The 27,989-nt window shown below is 38.1% G+C and overlaps 1 protein-coding gene across 2 annotated transcripts in view; it reads left to right on the forward strand.

The window, feature by feature from the left end:
* TMEM245 (transmembrane protein 245) overlaps window positions 1–27,989 on the forward strand; it is a 78,521-nt gene that overhangs the window by 13,173 nt on the left and 37,359 nt on the right. The window contains exons 4-8 of one of the 2 annotated variants that reach the window (XM_045562543.1): window positions 9,944–10,060; window positions 12,425–12,643; window positions 15,385–15,554; window positions 21,115–21,219; window positions 22,538–22,620. In XM_045562543.1, the coding sequence (XP_045418499.1) occupies window positions 9,944–10,060; window positions 12,425–12,643; window positions 15,385–15,554; window positions 21,115–21,219; window positions 22,538–22,620 (694 nt within the window). The remainder of the gene's footprint in view (window positions 1–9,943; window positions 10,061–12,424; window positions 12,644–15,384; window positions 15,555–21,114; window positions 21,220–22,537; window positions 22,621–27,989) is intronic. The other variant, XM_045562544.1, reaches the window with a different exon arrangement.

Below are 27,989 nucleotides of genomic sequence, written 5' to 3' on the forward strand. Positions count from 1 at the left end.
GGATTCAGTCAAGGATCCAGAAGGTCATATGTGGCCTTGAGACTGCAGGTTCCCCAGGTCTTTGCATGTGGATGTCCAGTTCCCTCAGCACCATTTGTTGAAGAGACTTTCCTTTTTCCATTGAATGATCTTGGCACCCTTGTCAAAAATCAATTGACCATAGATGTATGGGTTTATTTCTGGACTTTCTGTTCTATTCTGCTGATCTGTATGTCTATCTTAATGCCATATACCACATTGTTTTGATTACTGTAATTTTTTTTTTTTTTTGAGACAGAGTCTCACTTTGTTGCCCGGGCTAGAGTGAGTGCCGTGGCATCAGCCTAGCTCACAGCAACCTCAAACTCCTGGGCTTATGCGATCCTACTGCCTCAGCCTCCCAAGTAGCTGGGACTACAGGCATGCGCCACCATGCCCAGCCAATTTTTTCTATGTATATTTTTAGTTGTCCAGATAATTTTTATTTCTATTTTTAGTAGAGATAGGGTCTTGCTCAGGCTGGTCTCGAACTCTTGACCTCGAGCGATCCACCCGCCTCGGCCTCCCAGAGGGCTAGGATTACAGGTGTGAGCCACCGCGCCCGGCCTGATTACTGTAATTTGTGGTTAAGTTTTGAAATTGAGAAGTGTAAGTTTTCCAACTTTTATCTTTTTCAAGATTGTTTTGGTTATTTGGGGTCCCTTGCATTTCCACATGAATTTTGCAATCATCTTTTTTATTTTTCCAAAAAAGGCTATTGGGATTTTGATAGGGATTCCATTGAATCTATAGATCACTTTGGGGAGTATTGCCATCTTTATAATATAAACCCCCCCAAAACCCCAAAAGTTTCCTTTTCATGAGCATGGGATGCATTTCCATTTATTTAGTTGCTCTTTAATTTCCTTCAGCAGTGTTTTGTACTTTTTAATGTATAAGTCTTGTACCTTGCTAGTTTAATTTGTTCTTTACTCTTTTTAATGCTATTGTAAATGGAATTATTTTCTTAATTTTCTTTTTAGGTGGTTTATTGCTAGCATATAGAAATACAACTGATATTTTTGTGTGTTGATCTTGTATCCTGCTGGATTTGTTTATTAGCTTCAATAATTTTTTGGTGGATTCATTAGGATTTTGTACATAAAAGGTCACGTCATCTGTAGTAGAGATAGTTTTACTTCTTTCTAATGTGGATGCCTATAGTTTATTTTTCTTGCCTGATTGCTCTGGCTGGAACTTCCAGTACAATGTTGAATACATCATGCACTTTTAAAGATTTTTGATATACCCTGGCTGCAAGTGGCCTATATGGAAAAATAGTTTGCTAAAGGTACAGGTTGATGAGTTGTAAGTGGGAGGGTGTCTAGATATAGCAGTGGTCTTCAGGTTATCAGACTGGACCTTCCAGTTACCCACCTGTGTGGAAGCAGCTGTAGGTAGAGAGGTAAATCTGAACGCACAGCTTCTGCAGTGCCCAGTGCTTTGCTCCTTGCTTCTTTCTGATGGCTGTACGTACACTAAAAGAAAAAATTACTAATTGCAGTAGGTTTTTAAAAGAAAAACGTTAAGTTGGGCATGGTGGTTCATGCCTGTGATCCTAACACTTTGGCAGGCTGAGGTGGGAGGATTGCTTGAGGTCAGGAGTTCAAGACCAGCCTGAGCAAGAGTGAGACCCCTGTCTCTACAAAAAATAGAAAAATTAGCTATGCGTGGTGGTGCATGCCTGTAGTCCCAGCTACTTGGGAGGCTGAAGCAGGAGGATCGCTTGAGCCCTGGAGGTTGCAGTGAGCTATGATGATGCCACAGGACTCTAGCCGGGGTGAGGGACAAGACCCTATCTCAAAAAAAAAATGAAACCAAAACCCAGAAAAGAAATAATTTCTCAAATAATATCAGTTTGTTACAGTAAAGTTAGGAAATACAGAGGAAAAAAAAAAGGAAGAAACTAAAAATCACTCAAAATCACACATGCCCACAGGTTATACTGAAATATTAACTAATGGTTTTTATGCCTTCAGACTTTTTAAAAAACTGGCTCATAGCGCATATTCTCTTATAACCCACATTTTAAACTTATGTCATGAGCACCTTTCTATGTCAGTGTATGTATGTAGCTCTCCGATATTTTTAGCATCTTCATTTTACTCTAATCATGAGGCTATTGTGGCACTCTTGTATTTTGTATGGCTACCTTATAAAAGTTTTTTTGAAAAATTAAATTGCTTTTTATTTTATTTTGTAAATGAGTAATGTCTGACTATTATGAGCTATCTCTTTATTCATAGATATGTTTAGAATTTTAAAATACTTGAAACAAACCTTAATTACATATCTGACAGTAGAAAATAGGGAAGATTTTATTTATATTTTGCTAAGCTTTCTTTGTTCAGCCTGTCTTCCTGGTCATAATCTGTTAGAGTCTGTGGTTATGTATCAGACCAGTGTAAGTAAATTTCCTGTTTTGACAACTGCTGTAGAAAGCTTGGTGGTTTCCACTTATTTCTCTGGTTAGCTTTATCTCCTTTTTTTTTCCCTTTCCCGTAATGGTAAGTGATTCAGACAGCTGTGCTTACCCTTTACCAACCTCACTCCAGGATGGTTTTCTCTTTTGACTTTTTGTGAAGGGCTAAGTAAGTACCTTATTACAAGTATATGAATAATGCAGGTCTAAACCCAGAGTTTTGGTTGGGTTTCCTCTAAGGTGTACATTCTAGTCATTTGGTGATGGCAGCCTAAAAAACCGCGAGGACAAGAATTCTAAGGCCAAGTTTTGAGCATGGGAAAAGGCGGCCATGGTCGAGTATCAGCTGTAAATTCAGAATAGTGGTGTGTTGATAGTTAAGCTAGATTGCTGATATTTGTATTCCACACTATTACAAGGAAGGAAATCACAGTGACACAGAATAAATGTTGAAAGCAGATTTGGAAATGTTGGGTTTTTTTCCTTGTTTCATTCCAGCCTGCTTCAAAATAGGTTATTCTTGATCTAGAAGCCTTTTCTGGACTTCTAGTCTTAATAATCCTCATCATAAAATAAATCTTTTAAATGTTTTTTCTAAATTTCTGAATTTTGTTTTCCTCTTGCCCCTAGAACCTTGTTTCTTTTTTTAAGAGTCAACTCAAACCATCTGGTTCATAGTGGGACATGCCTTCTCTTTTATTTACTCAGTTCCCTCCTGTAGATGTCACTATGATAAAAGTTAGGTACAGGCATGCTTCAGTATACTACCCTGGCAACGTATGTGTTGATTCCTTCCCTGTCATTTCCACTGTCCCGGTGTAGGCCTTGCTCTTGTATTCCAGTCACTTGTGTGGGTATCTTTCTCTGTGTCTTCTGAGCTTTGAATCTTTTGTGCTGTAGAAGCTTTTATGATCTGTCATTCACGAGACTCACAGAATAAGTCTTCCGGATTTCATAAGAATTCACAGCATGAGTTTGTTTGGTTCTAGACCTAGAAAACTCTTCTTAGAGATCATTGCTGAATATGTTTCAGCAGTTTCTTCTGAACCCAGGGGCCTTACTCAGTGGTTTTCTCTTAGACCTGGGGAGCTCTTACATGGTATTTCCTGGAAGCTCAAGATAACGTAGGGGAAAAATATTTAAGTGGCTATCATGGGCCAGGAACACGTGAGTGCTTTTACATGTGCCATCTTTTTAAATCCACAAACAAACAAAACAAAAACCAAACAAATAAAACTTTGTAAAATAGATGGTATCTCCATTTTGCAGATGGAGACATTTGATTCCAGAGGTTAACTGGCTTGACCACAGTCACATTTGTGACTGGTGGAGCTAAGATTTAAACCTAGATCCTTGACATAAGTCCAATGTTCTTTCCCTTCACCAGGCTCTTTGGAAAAGCACCAGTCATCCTGAAAAAGTATTGACTACTGATCCCTCTAACACTCAGCTGTAGCTGTTAGCTCCTTCAGTTTCCCATGTTGGCCCCCCTTGACTTAACACAACTACAGGACCTAGCTGGTCTGCCCCCTAGATCCCAGAAATCTCACTCAGTAGAAACCTGGTATTGTGGTCCATTTTGTGCTTCTATAACAATACCACAGACTGGGTAATTTATAATAAATAGAAATTTGTTGGCTCACAGTTCTGGAGGCTTGGAAGTCTGATATCAAGGTGTTGTCATCTAGTGAGGGCCTTCTTGCTGTGTCATCACACGGTGGAAGGTGAGAGAGAGAGCAAAAGGGCCTGAGCTTACCCTTTTATAAATGGCATTAATTTCACCAGTGAGGGCAGAACCCTCATGGCCTAATCACCTCTTAAACGTCCTACCTCTTAATACTGTGACAATGACAACTAAATTTCAACATGAGTTTTGGCGAGGACAAACCATAGCACCTGAAATCTAGCTTAGGTATGTTCTCTTGTCCTGTAAGAAAAAAAGAACACTAGAGTTATTGTTATCTTCTGAGGGTGAAGCCCTGTTAGACTCTTTAAACATAGTATTAATATCTTAAATTTTTTAGCAATCTAGTGAGATTGATATTATGCTTATTTTACAGCTGAAGAAACTCAGATTCAGAGAGGTATTTTCTCTGAGTATGAGAAATTTCTTTTAAAATTAGGGAAACAAGCATCAGATTTATTTTTAAGTCAGAAAATAACCTGAGAAGTACCACCAAGTATAGCTGAGTCCTCTTCCTCCTGATATTGGTAATTGTTTATAAATGACCATAAATATCTTTGCAGGGAAGACCTGGTAGTTGCCTTTGTTGTTTTGAGAGAGCATGCAATATAGATGAACATGTTTGGTCCAGTTAAGCCCAAACTGGAAAAAGAAAAGGAGCAAACTAAATCTTTTACTGCTCGTCTTCTACTCTCCAATTCTGATACTGTTAGTTAAACAGGCCTAGAGAAACTTCTTCCCTATCCAGGCTTTTGTGAAGTGATACTAGAAGCCAACAAGAAGGAGATGCATCTTCCACGTTACTAATGGAAACAGAAGCCTTCTTCAAAGGGAGCTTTGCAAGCTGGGGAGGTTTTACTTGGTATGCAGTGTCTCCTTCCAGTAAGCATATTTGGTTGTATTTCTGGCAACTGCCGCTGTCCCTGTGTAAAAGAATGAAGTAGATCAAGAAGTATCTCCTTATTTAGACTGGTTTCAAAATATATTTACCTATGATTATTAAAAAAGTTAGTTAGCTCATTGTTGAGTTAGTGGTATGAACAGATATCATCTGACCTTGTGATCTGTTTCCTATGTGCCAGACTCTGAGTTTCTGTCCCCTGGTGCTAGGCTGCTAATGTCAGTGACCTGCTTGTATGGACTTAGTAGATCCCTTGTTATTTGGGCCTCTACTTAATACTGGCCCTGGTCCTGGGTATCTTTTTTGATACTTGAAACCTTGGATACTCTTTCTTTTTTAGTACTTGAGTCCCAAGGTTATGTTCCCTTGTTTATATGCCTATTTTTAGCTGTGGCTTTTTATCTAATACCAGGACTTTGCCAGGATTCCCAGTCCTGGCATTCTTTTGTTCAGTTTGTCATCTCCCTGCCTGGACTCTTGAGGTTTTTGAAGTGCTGAATTGAAGGATATCCCAAAGACAGAAGTCATTAAAAGGCATATCTATTTGATAAGAGCAGTTGCCAAATCTTGTATCTATAGTTTTCAAATATTCTTTGTTGATTTTCTCTGTGTGTTGTTCCTTTCATGCTTTTGTGAAGTTTAAGGCATTCTAAAAATTTGCTGAATCATTTATGTATTAACTAGAATGATGCTGCATAGTTTTTGTCAATGCAGCTAAGATTTATTGAATATCTACTACACATTTTAGGGACATCAGCAAGTTGGAGAGTTAGTCTTTACCCCACAATTTTGAGGATTTAATTTATTGGTTTTAGCTTTTTCTCAAGTCTTTCGGTGCCTACTGTCTATGTAAGATATTTTTCTTAGCTCTGTGGGGAGATCTAAAAATGTCTACTAAGGGGGATATGATTTAGGGAAATGGTTGTAACACAAAGTTGAAAGGGCATGAGAGGTACAGAGAAATACTATAGCAGTGTTAGTGGCTTATGCTTACAGTTTATACTATCGAAGCTCATAGATTGATATAGAGGATTGATACAGCTAACATTTAAGTGCTTCCTACACATACCTAAGCATTTTTTATATGTATTGTTTCACTTTACTCTCACATGAGGTAGAATTTATATAAGCTTCATTTTAAACATGAGAAGACAGGCGTCTAGATGTTAAGTAACTTGCCCATGGTCATCCAAGAAGTAAGGAATGGACCTGGGATTTGGACCTGGGCAGTCTTCCTTCTTCATTTGTGCTTCCAGTCACTGAACTGTGCCTGGTAAAATGAGACCTTCCATTCTCTGGTCCTTCTCTGTCTGCATACTTGTTCCTCTCTACTCTTCTCATTGTTCCCTCTGTTCTGGCCTCATTGAATGTAGAGTTCTTTGAAGAAGACACTCTGCTTTTTCTTGCCTTTGTGTCTTTACATCTGCTTTTTTGTCTTCCTGGAACACTTTTCTACCCCTGCCTTCTAAGACACCAGTGTCTTTGGAGGTTCCTCCCCAGGATAGACTTCTGTCTTCTTTATCTGGCTAATTTTTTAAATGGATTTAAAGAATGGCATCTTATAACATTTTTGTCAGATAGCTCCCTGGGAAGCCCTTCCCAGACTTCTCAGCATGGATTTGGTTTCTATCTGTGCTCCCCAAACATTCTATGCTTACTTTACATTAGCTATTAACATAGTGAATTATAGCTGGTTAAGTATTAGACTGAATTTGAGGACAGGGTCTTAGTCTCTTGTCTCAGTGTGTAGCCTAGTCACGTATTTGGTGAATGAATGCTTAGTAGGCATTTAGAAATGTAAGTTAAAATGCAGCTGAACTGAAAGTCCATATTTGAGGAGCTATGCAATGGTCTTGTTATTTTAGAGTTATTTAAAAACTCTCAAGGGACTTAACTTCACAGTGTTTCAAAGGTGAGTCACCACTTAATTAAGTTGTGAAGAGGTCAGTTTAGTAATTCAGGGCCCCCTGCTTAGTTTTTAATCTTATATAAGAAAGAATACTTTATTTATTCATTCATTCATTTATTCATGACATCCTAGTGTTGAATACTTGAAGGTTTTTTCTTTCCCCCTTTCTGCTGTGCCAGGCTATTAGGTGTACCCAAAGTTTGCTTTTGAGTGGGGCCTAAAAGTTTTCTCCTGGGCCCGCTTCTGTGAAGCTAAGTGCTATCCTGTGTCAATGAATGAATGAATGTATGTATGTATGTCTACGATCTTCATCCTGTTCCCCTACATGTTATCTATCTATTCATAATCTGGAAACTTGGATGGCTTCTCTTTGTTTCCCTTTTTCTGTACATCACCAAGTGTGGTCTACTGTGACTCCTCTGTGTCTCTTAAATCCAGCCACTTCTCTCCATCTCCCGTTACTGCAGTAGACCATGCTGTCGTGTCTTGTCTATAGTACTGCAGTTACTTATGTCCTTGTACTCACTCTTGGTCCCCTTTAGTCTGATCTCCAGACAAGCAAGAGTGATCTTTTCATATCTCAAAACTGATCATTTATTTACACAGCAGGGAAGGGTGAGAGGCAGGTGAATGTGGTTATAAAAGGTCTACATGAGGGATCCTTGTGGTGATGAAACTGTTCTGTATCTCGTACCTGTGCCCATTTCCTGATACTGTACTACAATTTTGCAGATGTTACCATTGGAGGAAACTGGGTAAAGGGTACACAGGATATTTCTTACAACTGCATATGAATCTGCATTTATCTTAATAAAATTTGAGTTAAAAAAAGATTACTATCCTATTTAAAACTCTTCAGTGCTTTTCTATTCCTTTTAGGATAAAGACTGAAATCCTCAATATGGTCATCTGTGACCTGCATCGAGCGGCTTGCCTTTCCAGCCTTGTTTATTCAATGCCAGTTTCTTACTAGCTGTCTGTGTTCCAGACACACTGACCTTCTTTCACTATCTTTTAAAGTGCTGAATTCTTCACACAGCCTGCCTTCTCGCTTCCTTCTGCCCAGCATGTTATTTTTTACATTCCTTTGGTTAATTCCTTCTCATTCTTGATACATCAACTCCATTTTCATTTCTTAGGAGAAGCCTTTCCTGATTCTTGAGAGTAAGTTAGAGTTCTTCTGTTAGTAGCTCATAAAATACTCAGGATTTTTCCTTTATAGCTATCATAATTTGTATACATACATTTATTTATGTAGTTCTTTAATTCATATCTTTCTCTTTCATTAGACTCCATGGGGCAGGGTCAGTATCTTTGTCCCCAGCATACAGTGCAGTGAGTAGTGAGTACATGCAAGACGCTGTCTGTCTCAGGCCTTGCATCTCACAAGCACCTTAGATACATAGGCCAGGACAATGAGGTCCTGACCCAGGTATCTAACTTAGGCTTTCTTCCCAGACCATGAGTTTGAATTTCTCTTATATTGAGAGGTACGCTGATGATATCATATCTAAAGATAAACTTCTTTCAGGTGACAGGGGCATTATTAGAGGAGGGATAGGGTATGATTGAGCAAGGCAAGTACTCTTGATCCTGATGGCTGAATTTACCAAAGAGCCACTTCAGGCTCTGGCTTGCTTCTTTCTGGGAGATGGCCAGCCTTGCATTTGTTGGGTATGTGGAGTTAATTTGGAGTAGAATTTCATTGGCTTTCTGAAGTGTCAGGGCTCTTTTCATTGGCTTGGCAGAATTCTCTGTTGTCACACTGAGTATTGGCCTACCAAAAATCAGGTCTCAACGTATGAGTGTGAATGTATGATTTGGAATGGCTAGTGTTCTTAGTTGTGGACAAGAGAATCCACTCTGGCTGGTTTAAATAGTAAGAGGTATTGGTTAGCATTTAGAATTTTTGCATAAGCCAGGCAACTAAGCTTGGATCTGACACAGGCAAAAGCAATGCAACCAGGAGAAATGCTCAGTGACACCAAAGGACTGTTTGGGCAGAAGGCCATGGCTGCTGCCACCTACCTTGAAGTTACAATCAGACAGCAGAACCTCTGGAGCTTCTGTTATGTTGCTGCAGAAAAACCATATGCCTCTGTGACTGTTTAACATGAGAGCTGTGTAGCTTCCAAATTAGTGTATTGCTTTAGTCTTTGAAGTCTTGCACAGTCTTTCTATTAATACTTGCTTAGTCGAAACTGCATCCCATGTGGTACCTTAGCTGCAAGGGAGTCCAAGAAATACAGTCTTTAACTATCTGTACTAGTGTGCAAGAAAGTGTGCTAGAACTTGGTGTTATGTGAGCTGGTCTGCCTTTTGTGCCATAGCAGGTTAAAGGCTGACCTTTCCAGACAGACGTCATTTGCCAGTAAATGTTTTATTTGAATCTAGGGCAAATGATCAAGCTTGGTACTACATATTAAGAACTTAACGTGGGAACATATAACATGATAGTCATTATGTTCTTTAGATTTTCAAGTGGTGGATTTTGCCTTTGCCAAATTGTGTACTTTACAGATCTCTCTGGCTTTGCATAATACCCGTACATTTGCATGTTCAAGCATACATTTACATGTTCATTTGTGGAATATTATTTTTTAGAGCACCAAGTGCGGGCTATCCCATACTGTGCTAGGACCTAGCCTCCAAAGTAGCCTCCCTGTGATCAGACAGACTTGGTGTGGTTGTGTTTTTTCAATAGAAGTGTGCATTAAAACCAACTTGTAAAGTTAAAAAATATAAGTGCACACCCCAGATTTATATATGTAATATCTGCCATACCCACCAACATGAAGGTCCCAAATGAGGCTGCATTTTAAGCAAACTTTCCTGTTGACTTTTAAGCATTCTTCCTTGGCAAAGAACCATGAGGTCCAGTGGGTCAGTAATAACCAATTTATATTATCATTGTTGGAAACTTTGGACTATGTTTAAATTTCAAGAGTTATTTCCTGCTTTGTTCATTTGCTTTAAAAAGTTTTTAAAAAATGCACACTTATTTTACAGGGGCAGAGTTACCAGGGCAAGTTATTTCCATGGCAGCTTCTACTCTAGCAAACTTGGCCATCTCTATCACAGGGTATGAATCAAGCAGTGAAGACCAGCCCTCGACTCAGCCTGCAGGTGACTGATGTTACAATGACATTCAAGGTTATTCTGGAAAATGAATATAAATAGAATATACAATTGAGAAGGCCACTAGCATCACAGAATGCTATTTACTCTTGTCCTTCATTTTTCTCTCTGACTCCTATTTTTATACCTTTTTCTCTCTCATGTTTGTTCTCAGATATTACTTTTTTTATATTTAATTATTTACCTTCTTAAGTTTCTTATCTTGGTTCTTCATTCTTTCCTTTTCTTTTAATGCCCATCTTGTTTTCTTTTGTTGTTCTTTTTCATTTTCCTTTCATATTATTTTCCTTTTCTCAGTCCCCATTTACCTTTCTCACATCTCTCCAATTTTATGCTTTCCTTATCTTGGTTTCTTATTTTCCACTTCTTTCTTCCATAGCTGTCAGTTCTCTATTGTTTTATTTTGCTCTATCTCTGCATGTTGCTTTTTCTTTTGTTCTCTTTCTCCAACTCTTTATTTGGAGTGGAGGGGCTTCTATTTTCCATCTTCCAGCCATCCATTTCTCTAGCATTCTTCCTCTAAAAGTTTGATTTGCATACTTCATGATTGTTAATATATTGACCGTTTCCTCTAAAACAGACCCCTCTGGTGGTTTTGGACTCATCATTCTGTGTGGCCTGTTTTCTGGAGTTGCAGGCTCCTGTGGGGTTCCGCTGGTAGATTTATAATGGCACTAGAGTTGTGCTGCATTCTCACAGGGCTCAGGAATGTAAAAGGCCATTTTGGCCTGTGCTGAGAGGCCAATTAGGACCAGAGGTATTTGGAGTTGGGGAATATTTATAGTGAGTTCTTCTTGAAGAACTGACTTTAGAAATGTCTAGAAGGAAAGGATCAGCTAAGAGAAAGGCATTTGGAGTAGTAGGAACACTTTTCTTGCATACTGAATCACGTTTCCAAAGTGGAGAGAGAATGTTTTGGTTATGGACTTATTATTATCCTTCCAAATATCTGCCATACCCACCCACATGAAGTTTCCAGATTAGAAAGTGACAGAGCAAAGTCAACCAAAAGCATAATATGATTAGGTTGGGCTTTAATCCTAAACCTTAGGGTAGAGTATTAGTTCTAGTGAGGTAAGCTGACTTACTAGGTAATCTTAGTAATAAAAATTTACTTACAGCTGAACATTTAACATTGAAAACATTAAGGAAGTTATGATAGCTCAGTGGGCTACTATGTGGTTGCTTATGAAAATTATAAAATAACAGGGAAGTCATTCATTCAACAAATATTTAGTGAGCACCTAGTATATGTCAGATACTATTCTATGTGCTAGCAATTCAATGGAGACAGGCAAGGTCTTAGCTCCGGTGGAGCTGACATTCAACTGAAGGGAGAAAATGAGAAAGGGTAAGTAGAACGTGATAAAGGGTAAGTAGAAAATAGGAAAGAGTAAGTAGGACATGATACAACTATGTGTTAAAACCATGAGGCAAATAGGAGATTGGGATCATGGGTGTTCTTGTGTTTTCTCTTTTTTCTCGGTGTTATGAAATACGGCATATTTTTATAGTTTTTTTATGATGGAAGTCAAAATGTAAGTTTTAGGATCTTAACTTCCATCATTATGGTGCATATAGTGTAATAATACTGCAAGAGTTTTATGGGTTCTGATGTATATGCTATGTCTTATTAAAACTAGGAAATAGAAATAATAGATCCCTATTGTAAAATGTAACATAGTAGTTGCATTGTTAGAAAACAGTGCCTTATATGAAATAATCCAATATGGTTTCTTTTATTTGAAAATTCCTCATCCCAGTAGTCTGTCATTGTTTATTTTCTATCTCATTCAGAGAAGCCCTGGATTCTTACAAGAGCAGATGATTCCATTTCAGGTGAAATGACACTGAAAAGCCTTATTGTGTCAGAAATATATATAAATTCTAAAGTTATACTAAAAAAGGTAGAATTTTTAAATATAGAAATTCTAGTATATGTTAGTGTTTATTGCTTTATATGATTTGAATAATTTTTATGGGATGATTATAATTCTCAGCTACTTTGTCATGTATTTTGTTTTAATGATATGTATATACTAGTTATAAAAATCTTATACACTGTAAAATATAAAAAGCAAACCATTGTCTGTCTCCCAACCCCACCCCCCGACAAACTTAATCTCTCTAAATTCAAACAGTGTCAGCATTGTAATTCTCCGTGTGGTTTTCAGTGCACGTGCAAGCACATATACAAATCCTTTTGTCTTTTTTAACCTGATATAATCATATCATATATGCTATCAGTACATTTTGAAGCCTTAAAGTAGAGTAGTCTGACAAATTGCTCTACATTACTATTTCCTCATGTGGACTAATATGGTATGTATTTTTTTTCCTTTCCCTCTTCAGAAACCACAGACAGGGGAGAACCGCCTCCAACATTGTCTTCCTCTTCTTCAGCCTCCTCCCCTTCACCCACTCTGGGCAAACAAAGGCCTGAAATCGGAACGTTTCTTAGAAAGAAGAAAACTAGTGATATCTACTTTGTGTCTCTCGTTTGGGCCATCGTCTTTGTTCAGATCTGGTTGAACCTGTGGATTGTGCAATTGCTGCCAGTGCCTGTTGCAGGTCATTATCTGGTTAATTACGATCTTGCCTCATCTTTGAAGACTTTTTTTCTTATTTTGCTGTCATATTTTAATATTTGAGATAATATTTCTATATTTATCAATAGAGCAATCTTTTATTTGCATTTAAATAATGAACAAACATAATTTTTGGAATTTATTACTTTAATACTTCTTTAATATTTAATATTTTACTTTTTTTTTTTTTTTTTCTGAGGCAGACTCTTGTTCTGTCACCCCGGCTAAAGTGCAGTGGGGTCATCATAGCTCACTGTAGCCTCAAACTCCTGGGTTCCAAGCAATCCTCCTGCCTTAGCCTCCTTGAGTGGCTGGGACTACAGGTGCACACCACCAAACCTGGCTAATTTTTTCTGTTTTTGGTAGAGACGGGGTCTTGCTGTTGCTCAACCTGGTCTTGAACTCCTGAGCTTAAGCACTCTTCCTGCCTCGGCCTCCCAGAGTGCTAGGATTATAGGCATGAGCCACTGTGCCCTGCTAGTATTTTACTTCTAAGCTCAAAAATATATTTAGCCTCTTATGATTTGATGTGGTATTTGACATTTGTAGTTCCACACAGGGATTTGACTGTTCAGTCATCCATAATTTTGTGGACAAGAGTAGTGTTAACAACCATCTGGGTTTTGGGGTTTATGATTGAATTTTGAGAGTTGCTCTTAGGGAAGCATGTTTTAAATTGCCTTTTTAATTCAAAGGAAGTGTAGTCTGTGAGAAATAAATGTATGCAAAATCTTAGGTTTTCTTTGGGCAGAAAAACTGAATTACATGTATATATATTATACGTGTTATGTCAAAATGGATCATATGGTTTTCCATAAATCATTAAATCAGGTCTTTGTACCTTGGTACCGTGGTAATTTAAGGCCCAACTCTTGTTGTTTTGATTCTCTCTAAAGCTTTCTTCTAAGACTGGAAAGAGTAAGAAAGAGTTATTTCTGACTCAGGTGCACTGTAGAAGCATTTTTTGATACTTTCTTGATTATTTGGGCTTTCTCCTTAATACAATCATACTCTATGCCAAATTTATTAACGCCTCAGTGGATGCTCTGGATTCTGCCATCCAGGTACCTCCTAAATTTGGTTAGTTCTTGTTTCTTGTATCAAGGTTTTACGCTGTTGATTAAAGCATGATCTCATTTTTGGAAACGTGTTCTCTACTCTGGTCTAAAATCTAAACTTATTGGCCCATTTACCTTCTAGAACATTAGTTTTCACTATTTATTTGTTTCATTAAATTGGGTAGTTAATTAGACAGTTAATGATTATTTAAACATTTATTATGACCAGAGCATAGTATAGTGCCTGTCTTCAGGGAGCATACATTGTAAATGGTTAAAGTTTGTATCTGCTTCATGTGTCCTCAGATAACTTCTGTTAGGCAGTTGGAACAGGATACGGTTGTAATTAAGCACGTCACAGAGTACTTACCATGGCCATGTTCTCTGTGAAAGAATTCATAGACATGCTAGTGAACTATAGTTTAAATTGCTCTTCTAGATCGTTCTGTACTTTTTTTGGTTTTGCCAAGTGATTTCTTTATGCTGGCAAATCACATGTCAAGTGCTGTTGCAACCCTCCTTTTCCTAAAGTTTGTTAGCAGTAGTTACATTTCTTATATGTTAACCACTTGATTATCATAGGAATTTGACATGGCCTTGGGAGAGGAGGTTGTGAACAGGGTGGCCTCCAAAAGCTTTTCTGTAGCCCATAATTACCCTAGACTTATTCTGCAAACCATAAGAGCTTTTCTAGGGCCTTTCTAGGGATTTGAAAATGCTAAGGAAGGAATTGTTGAACTGATGTGTAACACTGAGCTTATGGTTCAAAATAGTAAACTGTGAACTGTTAGGATATAAGGGAAAGGCTCAGAACCCAGATCCCTTGAGTTAAGGAAGTTACAGTGGTTGGGATCAATTATTCTGGGTCCAAACTTCAAGGCAAGCCACACAGATCAGTAACATTTCCTTCTGTTCCTATCACCTTCTTGGTTGGCCTTTAATAGGATGCTTAACCCCTGCTTCAAGGGCCACTGCACTGCTCAACTCCAGGGGGAGACATTCCTTTTATGGTCTGTGAATGGTCCCCACTGAAGCTGTGCAGTGCACAGGGCCATTTGTAGCAGCCTTTCTTATGCTCAGCTTGCTTCTCTACTGAACGTTGACGTCTGTTCAGATGTCCAGAGCAGCATCAAATGGGGAAATAGGAACACAAGTGAAAATGTTACCCTGCAGTGGTATAAAATTGTGGTGTGTGTGGAACACTTCATACTTTTCTAGTCACTAAATAACAAACATCCGAGGAAAAGAGCAAAATTTGGCAAAAGCAGCTATAAAAGCCAAGGGGATTAGGAAATGTCAGGGTTCATATCCTTTACTCAGGAGGGGGGAAGGTGTGACGGGCCAAGATTGTAGTCACTGAAATCTTTATGATAAGAGTATCTTATGTTTATATGGGCTGTAAAATAATCCCTGACTCCTTCAGAGATTCAGACTTCACAAGAAGATAATATATGGACAGGTGGGGATTGTGTGAAAAGTTATTTGGCCCAGTTCTATCTGTTTGGCATACCTTGAGCTCCCCCTCCCCTTTTCTTTAAGCACTGATCTTTATTTTAATACTGACTTTGATGTTTTAGAAAGGTCATGTGAAATTAAGGAACCTTTTCATGTTATGACTTTCTAATCTCTCTTTTGTTTATATATGTATTTTTTATCTTCTTTATAGTCTGGATACTCAAAAAACTCGTCATTCACTTTGGAGTTGTGGACTTCCTGGAGAAACGCTACCATGTGTGGTGGGGGGTTATGGAGAGCTTCCTGAAGGAGCGGCAGGATGCTCTCGCACCGTGGCCAATTGTCGGGCTTGGAAAATTCTTGTTAAAAGTTGATAGCAAGGTATTGCATTTTAAGAGCTTGGGCTGTCTTAATGGAGTTTGTATGTTTCACGGTTTGGTGTTTGTATTGTAACTGTTGATAACACATTTAATATCTAATTCTATGATAAAATTCTAAAGTTTAGAATTTATGGTTTACATAAGGATAGGGTGGATAACTTGTGTAACTGTTTATTTTCTCTTAAAAATGGGAGAAAAGGATCTTATGGAACACCTGATTCAACTCCCTCATTTTATCAGGACCAAATTGAAATACAGAGAGGTTAAGTGACTTGCCTAAAATTATATAACAAAGTAGTGGCTCCAGTTCAGTGAATATTTTTGGAGTAACTCTCATGTATCAGAGACTGTCTTGGGAAAATCAGATGAACCACGGAAATTCAGATAGAAGCTGATAGCAATTCATAAAAATTCTGAGGTGGTGGTTAGATTCAGAAGCTTAGTGGTTAAAGAGCATGGCCTCTGAATCTATACTCTGGTTTCTCAGTTCTGCTACTTACTAGCCATGTGACTTTGGACAAGTTTCTCAACCTTTCTGTACCTTTGGTTTCTTTATCAACAAAATGGGTATAATGCCACCTACCTCAGAATAGTCACGAGGGCTAAATGAGTTAATATATGTAAAATCTCTAGATCAGTACACAATAAGCTCTATGTAAGTGTTAGCTGTTGTTATTATTTGGGTCGGGAAGATGTGTACAGGATACGGTGGTAGTACTGAGCAAGAAATGACTGTTGATAAGGCGGTGGGAAGGGGAAGATTTTGCAGAGGAAACAATGCAGGAGCAAATTTTGAAGCACGAGCAGTTGATTAGGCAGACACGGTGAGAAGAGCAGGGAGACCGAGCAAGGCAGAGGCACAGAGGTTCCAAGCCTATAAGCATTCAGGTTATTTTATGTATTTTTATTGGTTGGACTCCCCGCAAAGCTGTGGTTATCATTTCAATCATTGTATTTCTTAAAGGAATACTACATTCTCTTGATTTTAAAACCTGGTTGATGTGTTACAGTTTTTTCCCCCTAGCTTTCCTTTGTCTGGAACAATTTCCTTCTCATGCTCTCAGTGACTTTTCCTTTCTTTTCATACTATTATTGCATTCTCTAATGATATTCCACTGTTCTTATCTTCTCTTTCTCACCTTACCCCCTATCCTCAAGCTCTGGCACTGGCTAAATAAGAAGGTAAATGAATACCTGAATGTTGGTTTTTACTATTGAATTCTGTAACACTCCCCCGTATCACTTTCTCACTCTGTTTCTGTCCATATGTCAGACAAAGTTTTTGTTTTCAAACCTCTAATTATAAGCTATGGAAGGTCGTGAAGCATTAATTCTGTCACAGTCTAATTTGCTAAAAACTCAGCAAAGGCTATTTAGGATATGGATGGTATCTGCTTGCTCAAGTTATGTAAGAAATTCTGTCTGGTAGACCTGTTGTCCGTTGTAAGTGATTTCCATTCCTTTTCAGCTATAACATTCAGCCAGGTACTCTAGTCTCCTTTGATATGTGAAAACATACCAGGCAATAGTTAGTGTAAACAAGAGAACTCTTTATTTGCTACTTTTTCTATAAATGACATCGGAAGTTTTTAAAAAGCCAAATCTGTGAAATATTTGTATGATTCCCTTGGCTGATAATTTTATATATTGTCTTTTTTTGTAATTAGTATTAGAGAATTTCATTTTTAACTTAAAACAAATTGTAGTCATGGCCTATGACATCTAATTTTGTGTGTTTCCCAAGGTATGAGGTTGTGTCTTTGGTAAATGTTTCACATGATTGGCACAAATTACAATAGGTATGCTTTTAATAACTTCAATAAAGGCTAATATAGCTATATTAGGGATGTTGTACCTTTGACATATAGCCCACATATAGTGTCTTTAAATTAATTTCAGTGAATCCCTAGGACCGATAGCAAGAGATGACATCATTTATATGTATTGTGTTTAAATCTAATAGGACTCTAAAAAGTCTTCAGTGGAAAAATTATAGCAGGCCTTAAGAAAAATGTACTTCTTGAGAGGTCAAAAGGAGACTTTTGAACATAAAGATTAGGATTTCATTTTTTTCTGTTGAAATGGAAGAAAGGGGAGATTTATGACAATGCCTAAAGTTTTAAATTTTGGATTAAAAACCCCAACATGCAGGTTCTATATACTTCCATTCCCTATAAAACTAGTTATGGGTAAATGAGTTCAATCCTTGACAAATGATATGTAAACATAAGTCTCATTTTCTTTTTATTTATTTATTTTTAGAGATGGGGTCTCACTCTGTCACCCAGGCTGGAATGCAGTGGTGCCACCATAGCTTGCTTTAGCCTCAAACTCCTGGGCTCAAGGGATCCTCCCACCTAAGCCTCCTGAGTAGCTGGGACGACAAGCATGCACCACCATGTCTGGCTAATCTTTTTTATTTTTAGAGACAGACTATTCTGTGTTGCCAGACTGGTCTTGTACTTCTGGCCTCAAGTGATCCTCCTGCCTCAGCCTCCTGAGTAGCTGGGTGTAGAGGCACAAGCCATCACACCCAACACTTTTTCTTATTTTGATCAAAGCTGGTGGTTTTGTATGTTTCCCACATTTGTGTATATTGAAATTAAATTGTCTTCAAGAGATGGGAGAAAGGAGAGTTAAATTCATTAGGTTCAATTTGATTTAACCTTTAGTGGACTGAGTTAAATTACCTAATTTATGAGCCTAATTCATAGCCAAATAGTTGAATTAGTTTTAAAACATTTCTAGGAGATCAAGTAACTTTTTTTCTTTTTCTTTGATGTTTCCGTGTAGCATAGATAAACATTGCTGTAAGGTTGGAGTAAGTCCTTGAAATTCGAGAGTGTGTGTTCCAGGAAAGCACATAAATAAGTTGAGGGCTTATTTTATTACATTACATCTAAGGTCAGAAAATTGCAGCATTGAGTAATTTTTGCAGGTAAAAAGTTTAAGTGGAGTGAATTAGGAAACCAAGAAAAGAAGAGAGGGTGAGAAAGCACATATCTTATGGTTAAATGAAATGTAACGTCTCTATTTCTTACAGCTTAGTTGTTTTATTTCTTAGTAGTGATTATTTGCACTAAGACTCAACTAGAATTTGGTTAAAAAAACAAAGCAAAACATACTCAGGAGGCTGAGGCAGGCAGATTGTTTGAGCCCAAGAGTTTGAAGTAGCAATGAGCTGTGACTCCACTGCACTCTAGCCCAGGCAACAGAGCAAGACCCTGTCTCAAAAAAACTCACAAAAAAAACCCTAAAGGAAAACAAAAACCTATAGGCCCAGAATAATGAAACCGAAGAGAAACTCAATAGTGGAATGATACTTCATTTTTTAATTTTAGTTTTAGAGATAGAGTCTCACTCTGTCAATCAGGCTGGAATACAGTGTAATGATCATAGCTCACTGTAACTGTGAACTCCTGGGCTCAAGCAATTCTCCTGCCTCAGCCTCCCATAGCTAGGACTACAGTTGCCCTCCACCATGCCTGGCTAATGTTTTTATTTTTTGTAGAGAGAGAGTCTTTATAAGTTGCCCAGGCTGGTCTTGAACTCCTGGTCTCAAGCAATCCTCCTGACTCAGTCTTGCAAAGTGCTGGCATTACAGACATGAGCCGCTGCGCCTGTCCTACATTTTTATTTAGATGACTGAGTGTGAATTTTTTCCAACCCTTGGGTATGTGGCTTATGATAGGAAAATTTTACCTTAGCTTAAAAATACGGTTTGATTTTATAATGTCGATTGTACATGATATGCTTCTAAATATTCTATGTTTTATATGTTAAAAATACTCAGACACAAAGTTAGAGATCCATACTTTCTCAATAGAACATCATTTACATTTAAAGATACACTCCAGGATATGATTTTTCTAAAAAAAAAAAAGGCTCCTATGTTATTTTCAGAAATTATAATTTGTTGATACAAATCTGTGTCTTAATTATGAAATCTTATTTATGCCTACTTATTCAAACATATTGTAATCTAATGCTTACCACATGCTGTGTACTGTTAGATTTTGGAGATACAAAGAGGAACTATACAATGCTAGCCTTTTCCTTGGGAATCTGTCTCAAGAACTAGGTATTCAGTTGGTTCCTGATTGTGAAACTTTTCAGCTTCATTGATTTTAGAATTTACCTTCAAAATATGACATCTGACCTTCCATATCTTAGAAACTTGTTTCTTTTTTTAATCTCTACGTTGTCTTTGATGCTTTGGTAGCATGCACTGAAAATTAACTCTTCTGTTTGAAGCTGTTACTGTCAAGATTAAAAATTAACTTTTTATCTTTGAGTTCATGATAACATTGATCTTTTAGTGACAGTGTCCTTCATGAAAGATAGATAAGACTGGGCACAATCTTACAAGCCTTGAGTAGAAAATGTTTTAGAAGTCATGTTTTTAACCAACATTGTTTGCTTTTGGATGTTTAATTCACTGTTTGGAGAGAATGATTCAGACTTAAATTAAGAATAATTTATTTAGCAATGTTGTAGCTCGTGTTGGGATTGAGGGGTGCAAGTCATTAATCTAAGTAAATGTAATTGTGAAATGTTAGATGGTAGCTTTGCATGACACAAATTTTGGAAATCTGTCAGAATTACATATTCTGAAAACAAATCGCTTAAAATGAAGGATTATTTGTGATTGTGAAAGATGAGGGAAGTTATAGCCAAGATAGAATGTCAAATAGCATTTAGGGATAGTGGAATTTTAATTATTGATTAAGGAGCAGTTGCTACATTGATTATTTTTAATTTATATCATGTAATTATAATTATGTCATAAGGCTTATGTTTTGAAAAGGATAGAAACTTCAAGTAGAATGTCGGATTTTACAAAGCATTTTATTATGAAATATTTCATATATAAAAAGACATAAAGAACCCCTGTTTGTATCCCCCCAGTCTGATGATACCATGTACGTGACTGAAGCCCATTTTGTGCCCCTCCCTGAGTGTCCATCCACCGCCCAACCCCTTGCTCCTTCAGCGTAACTGTTATCCCGAATTCACTGTTTATCATTGCCTTAACATTAGATTTTTTATTATTACTGCTTTCATAACCCTAATGATATCAAAGGGAAAAGATATTTTGAATGTAATTCCTATTTTAACTTATTCCTATTTTATCTGTGTATTTTAGGACATACCTGTATTGTAAGGGTCATACTTTTGCTAATGTCATCTCTCTTTGCTAATCGACAGTACAACTTTATGTGATTTTATGTCAGCTAATGAGTTGTCATGATTTTGTTTAGAATATTTACCAGGTTATAAATTATAACTTGAAATGATACCACAGTATGTGAATTTAAACATAGATACAGAATATGTTCAAATTAACTGCCTTTTCTTACATATGACAATAATAACAGCAGCAGTAATTAATACTGTTAGTTAAATTTCTGAAGTTGCTTAGAGCTTTTTTGCTTTAATCACTATGCATAGTTTGCTTTGCATTGCTGAATATCCTATTTTGTCTTCATGATGTTTGAATATATGTATGTTTTTAGTAAGTTCTTTAAAGATAAGCAATTATCTTTCTCATTTTTGTGCAGATGATCATCTGGTTGGAGAAGATGTTAGATAAAATAATTAGCATTTTCATCATATTTTTGTTAGTGATAGGAACCCTTCTTTTAGCCCTACTCCTGACTGCAAAGGTAGAGTACAACAATTACTATTCTCATTAATACTCTTAATTGTTAGAATGGTAGTGTGGATAAGAAGATTGCAAAAGCAGCATGAAGAATGTTACTTGGCTTATAAATATGTATAACAGCTAAAGTATTTATGATTTATATATTGATAATTTTGCTATGAATTTGCCTAGTGTATTTCATTTTGAAATCTCTTTTACATGGATTTTTATTTTATCAAAATCCTCTGGGGTAAATGCAGATTAAAAAAAAGTGAGATAGTGGAGAACAAGTGGCTTTTTTGTTTTTTCAATAGAAGATTTATGATCTGGTCTCATGAATCCTAATGCAGTTAGTACCCTGTTCATTAGATCAGAATTTCTTGGTTAGATACTTCCCTTCCTGTCTCATTAGTCCTTCTGCTAACATACCATAGGATCATTTCTTGTTTCCTAGGTCCTTCCGGCTTACATTTCCTCTCGCCCCTGTCATCTCAAAGACAATTCTCCAAAGTGAAGCTAAAATTTTATGTCTATGGCGATATCTGTTACTGACTAGTGTGGTTTTTTTGTGGATTTTTTTTTTTTGAGACAGGGTCTTGCTCTGCCCCCCAGGCTGGAGTGCAACGATATGATTACAGCTCACTGCAGCCTCAAACTCCTGGGCTCAAGTAATCCTCCTGCCTCAGCCTCCCGAGTAGCTGGGACCACAGGCATGTGCCGCCATGCCCGGCTAATTTTTCTATATATATTTTTAGTTGTCCAGATAATTTTTATTTCTATTTTTAGTAGAGATGGGGTCTCACTCAGGCTGATCTCGAACTCCTGACCTCGAGCGATCCACCCGCCTCAGCCTCCCAGAGGGCTAGGATTACAGGCGTGAGCCACTGCGCGCGGCCACTTGGCTTTTTTTTTAACTCAGAAACCTTACTCAGTTGCTTATTTGCCTGTATGTCTTGTACTGCATTATAATTCTGTTAGCTCATGTAGTGCTGGTATTGTTTATATGGATTCACAAATATATAGTATATTCACACAGATATATGTGTGAGCTAAATATATTTATGTTTATAGGTGTTAAGTATATGTACATATCTAATTATGTATTTTTTTCCTGAAATAAATTGTTGAGCTTCTTGAAGGCAGGGAGCTGTCATGTACTTTGTATTTCCTACAGTGTGTATTGTAGGACATTATGTATAGTAACATTTTGGTGCATGTTTCTAAATGAATTAAAACTAAATCATATAATTATTTGATTCTAAAAGCATTGTTCCAATAATACAGTAGGAAAATGTTGAATTTATTTTTTACTGAGATTCTTTTCTTTATTTGTAATACAGGTACATCAAGAGAGTGTACACATGATTGAAGTCACAAGTAATCTGATTAATGAAACTCTAGCAAATCACCCTGAGTGGGCAAAGTAAGAATATTATTTTGAAAAAGACTAGAGATGGATGACCTAGTTTCTGCATCCATTTGCATGGACTGATCTTCATTGATACAGCTACATTTGGAAATAGAGTTTGCCAAAGCTTTGATAAATGCTGTCATTTTTGCTGAAGAATGGCATGTAGGCATGTAATATTGGGCTTGGGAGGAGAGAGAAGTGCTTAGTATTTCAGGAGCAATTTATGATGAATGATTTATATTTTAATTGAAATTTACAGTTTGTAGCATGTTTATAATTTACGAAGCACTTTCACCTACCTTATGTTTGTTCCTCACAGTGACTGTTTGAGATAGATTGAAGAGATTATTCCCATTTCACAGATGAGGAAACAAGACCAAAGGTTAAGGAACTTGAGATAATAATCCCCCATAAGAGTCAGCACTTATAACCAGTGCTTGCAACCAACTGAAGGGAACTTTCCACTGTAACATGTGGAAACCATAACCCTGCAACTTTCTATGTGCTTCTTGACATATCCCCATATGGCATTATTTTTGAGGAGGAGTGGGCAAACTATGGCCCAGGGCCAAATTCAGCTACCTGTTTTGGTAAGTAAGGTTTTTTTTGGATCACACCCATGACCATTTACACATGGTCTCTGGCTGTTTCAGGACTACAGGGCAGGTAGAATTGAGTAGTGGCAGAGATATGTTCTGCAAAGCCTGAAATATTTACTCTCTGGCCCTTTACAGAAAAAGCTTGCTGACCCTTGTCTCAGAGGGTCTCTTTGTGTACTTGCTTAATTTTGCTTCTGTAAGAAGGGTTTTATCTCTTTGTGGGGAATGTTCAGCAGGCTATGCTATTCACTTAGTTGAACTTGATGACAGATTTGCATGACCTGCTTTTTTTACTAACCCTCAGTATAGTCACAAATTGCAGTTAGGAGTTACTCTGCCAACTTTAGGATTTTAAATTGAGATTTAATATGATTTTCTCCTTTGGATCTACTTTATTCCTTTTTGTAAGATCTGCTTAGGACATTACTTGAACTTGGTTTAGAATGATGTTTGAATATTCTTATATTACTCAGAGCATCCTCAAAAGTGCTTGTCCTCAATATTTCTTGTTAGTTACAAATTGTGGTATGTTCATACAGTGGAATATTACACAGCATTAAATAAAAATGAACTAATGATACATGTACTAACATGGATGAATCTCAGAATAAGTATGCTGAGTGAAAGAATTCAGGCAAAAAAGAGTCCATGTGGTATGATTCCATTTAGGTAAAGTTCTAGGAAATGCAAACTAGTCTGTAGTGACAGAAAGATTGGTGGTTGCCTATGGATTGGAGTGGGGTGGGGCTCTAGGGAGAGCTTACACAAGGATGCAAGGAAACTTAGGAATGATAGATACATTCTTTATCTTGATTAAAGATATAAGAAGAGGCCAGGTGCATGGTGGCTCATGCCTGTAATCCTAGCACTTTGGGAAGCCAAGGCGGGAGGATTGCCTGAGGCCAGGAGTTTGAGACCATCCTGAGCAAGAGTGAGACCCCATCTCTGCAAAAAACTAGAAAAATTCAGCTGGGTATGGTGGTACTCACCTATATTCCCAGCTACTCGGGAGGCTGCGGCAGGAGTATCGCTTGAACCGGGCAGTTTGAGGTTACAGCAAGCGATGATGACACCGCTACATTCTAGCCCGGGTGACAGAGTGAGATGCTGTCTCAAAAAAATAAAAAAAGATAGAAGAGAAGTGGCATCATCAGATTTAATTCTAGAACAGTCTTTCCATCTGCATTGTGGGGGACAGACGGAAGGGATACAAGACTTGAGCTTTTGATACCAGTTAAAAGTTCTGAGAGTAAACCAATTGAGAGGTGATGAGCCCCTGAATTGTAAACAGTTATAGTGGGGTGAGCAGGAAGGACAGATTTATAAGATCTTAAGGGGATTATTTGGTGATTAACTGGATATAGGAGGAAGAAATCTAACATGACTCATGTTTCTGGCTTTGGAAATTAGTGGATAATGGTGGATTCACCAAGATAGGAAATAGAAGAGCAGATTTGGTGATGAAAATAATTCGTCTTTTTACCTTTGGTGCTTGAGGTGCCTGTGGTAAGTGTAAGTGGAGGCATCCAGTAGGCCGTTGTCTAGGTTGGTTTGCAGCTCAGGAGAGACATCTGGGGTGAAGTTAAAAAATGGGCAGTTGCTGTGTGAGTCCAGGAATCAGGTGAGAAGTCTGGCTCAGAACTAGAGTTTGGGGCAGCATCAGCATAAAGAAAGAAAGAGAGGATGCCTGGATGAGCACCCTCTGGATCATCTTCAACCTTAAGGGTGAGCAGAAAATGTTAGGTTGGCAAAGGGAAATGAGAACAGGCTGTAAGAAAAGAAGAAAACCAAGAAAAGGGAACATTTTAAGAAAGTAGTTGTGGTCAGCAATGTCCAATTGCTGCAGAAAGGATAAGAGTGAAATTAGATTTAGCAACTACAAGAGCAGTCTGTTTAATTCGTGGAGCAGAAGGCAATTAGAGAAATTGCAGTGTATTGAGAAATTACTGGGAGGTAAGGAAATGAAGAAAGCAAGCATATGGACTGTTCTTTCCCAAGTTTCCCTGTGAGAGACTGGTTGGGGGTTGGAGGGCAGTGGTTTTTTTTTTTTTTTTTTTTTTTTTTTTTTTTTTAGATGAAGAAACCTTGTTTATGTGCTGAAGGGAAAGAACTGGTAGAGTGGAAGGGGTTGAAAATATTAGGAGAGGGATAATTCTTATTGCATTTCTCTGAGGATGAAGCATGAGATGGATACATGGCACAGATGAACAGTTGAGGAAAGCAGGTCAGAGTGGGTATGGATGTGGATACTGTGGGTTTAGTGGGATGGGATGGAGACAGTGGGAAAGTGGGACCATATGCCTTTGAAGTAAGAAGTGAGCTCTCCTGCCCTCTACCTCTTTGAACATAATACATTTTGAAACAAGAGAAAAAGGAGGAACCGACATGTACAGATAATAGATTTTAGGAAGGAGCCATCTGAGTTCCAGACAAGTAGATAGAGCCTTTCATGGACTGATAACCTTCTTACAGGTATTGTCCTCTAGGGCTAGGTCTCAGCCTTAATACCCAAAGGGCTTCTTTTCTTTGGTGGTTATTCTTCTGTAGTGGAAATAAACCCAGAGCCCTTCCATACTGGTTTTAAATTGTAATAGCACTGCCTCTGCTACTGTACTGAGGGCACACACAATCTGAGTAGCCCCAGGTCAGGGAGTTGTAGAAAGGTTATTTGTTTGTTTTTTGTTTTAACTTTTGAAATAATTATGTGTTCACAGGGAGTTGCAAAGACATGTACAGGGAGGTCCCATGTACTCTTCACCCCACCTCCAGTGTTGTCATCTTTTATAACTATAGTACAGTAACAAACCCAGGAAATTGGTATTGGTGTAATACGCTGACCTTCAGCTTTCACTTGCTTTTACATGCACAGTATGTGTATGTTCTGTGTAATTTTATCATATGTGTAGCTTCTTGTAAACTGTTGATACATTCAAGGTACAGAACCGTTCCATGATGAAGCTCCCTCATGCCACCCCTCAACAGCCACACCTAACCTCTGCCTCTCCTTTGGCATATCCCTAACCCCTAACCCTTGACAACCTCTCATCAGCTCTCCATATCTGTAATATTGTTTCAAGGGTGATATATAAATCCAGCCATGGAGTACACAGCCTTTTGCTTTTTGAGATGGGCTTTTTGTCATTTAGCACAATCCCCTTGAAGCCCATCCCAGATGTTGTATGTATCAATAGTTTGTTAGTTTGTTCCTTTTTATTGCTAAGTAAATATCTCCCTCGTTTTCTGAGGGGGGACGGAGACGTGAGTCTCGCTCTGTGGCCCTGCTTAGAGTGCAGTGGCCTCATCATCGCTCACTGCAACCTCAAACTCCTGTGCTCAAGTGCTCAGCCTCCTAGGTAGGCGGGGCTACAGGCAGGCGTGTGCCACCACGCCTGGCTCAGTTTTTCTATTTTTGGTAGAGATGTGGTCTCACTCTTGCTCAGGCTGTGTCAAACTCCTGACCTCAAGCAGTCCTCTGGCCTCAGTCTCCCAAAATGCTAGGTTTACAGGTGTGAGCCACCGTGCCTGGCCCATTTAGGAAGATTTTTTAAAAGCTGCTTAGACTTTGGTGATTCATGGAAGGTCTGATTCTTTTGCAGCAGATTGGTGGGGATGGGACAGGAAACAGTGGAGGTGGGCATGAAATAATGGTAATGGTTTCCTGCAACTCTCAGTACTCAATGGATTCCTGTCATGAAGAGGGCAGCTGACCTTGTGGGAAGTCCATGTAGATACTCCTAATAGAGGAGATACAATCAAGAATAAGTCAAATATACTTACTTCCAACTTGGTGCATGTTTTATATACCCTATGTGGCACCTTGACTTCCAGGAGATGTGCCTGGTGAGCTGGTGGATAAATTAGAAAGGGTAGGATCATTCTAATAGAGCTTCAAAGAAAATGAAATTGAAGTTGGAGCGCATCCTAATTCATGCATCTCAGGACCCTGAGGAGGAATTGGCTCTAAATGATACTGAATGTTACTTAGCCCTGCCCTACTTGGGAGAAATCCACTAGGTTAAACTAAGTTGTTTTTATTAATAATTAGGGCTCTTCTCTTGGTTGGTTGTCAGTGTTAGAGATTACCAGGAAGGTAAGGATAGCCCAGGCCAAACTGTAGGGGCTTGGTTTCTACTGAGGGATCCCCCTTAGAGTAGTGAGTTAGTGATTGGCTGAGATAGTGAATAACCAAGGAAGGAACTCAGTTTCGGGTCCATGGGTGGCGTAAGGTTGAGGTACCTCCTAGATCATCCCAGCTAAGGTTGCTCAGGTGTTTCTGGCCCTGTGTCTCCTGTGGGGGGTGGGGACTGAGCCAGTGCCTTTGACTTGGCCGCATAACAGCTCCTCTCGTCTCTTGTTCTTAGGACACCTGTGTGAGTACACTGGCAAAGTGTTTTTACAGCAGCCAAGACTTTTTCCCAGGCCTAGCAGATGTTTGTTGATCATTAAGGATCTATCCAGATACTTATCCCATACTTTTTAAATAACACTATAGTATATTTTCCCCATAAAAGTGTAATACCATATAATTGAAAATATTTAGCAGTCTTTTCATACCACTGATAGATCTATAAATATTAAAGTAATTTAAAAGGTACTTAATTTCTTCCAAATCACAGTTGTTTAGAAATCCGAATTTCCTGTCCAGATCCTTGTACAGTAAAATTATTGCTTGTAAGCATCTCTAAAATTTTGTCTTACTTGCTGAGCAATATTTGAACTGACTGAGGAATTTGCCAAAAAGTTTCACACATACTTTAAGTTCATTTGCAGTGTAGGATAGGG

Source organism: Lemur catta, chromosome 10 (genome assembly GCF_020740605.2).
Source record: "Lemur catta isolate mLemCat1 chromosome 10, mLemCat1.pri, whole genome shotgun sequence".
NCBI classification, from domain to species: domain Eukaryota; kingdom Metazoa; phylum Chordata; class Mammalia; order Primates; family Lemuridae; genus Lemur; species Lemur catta.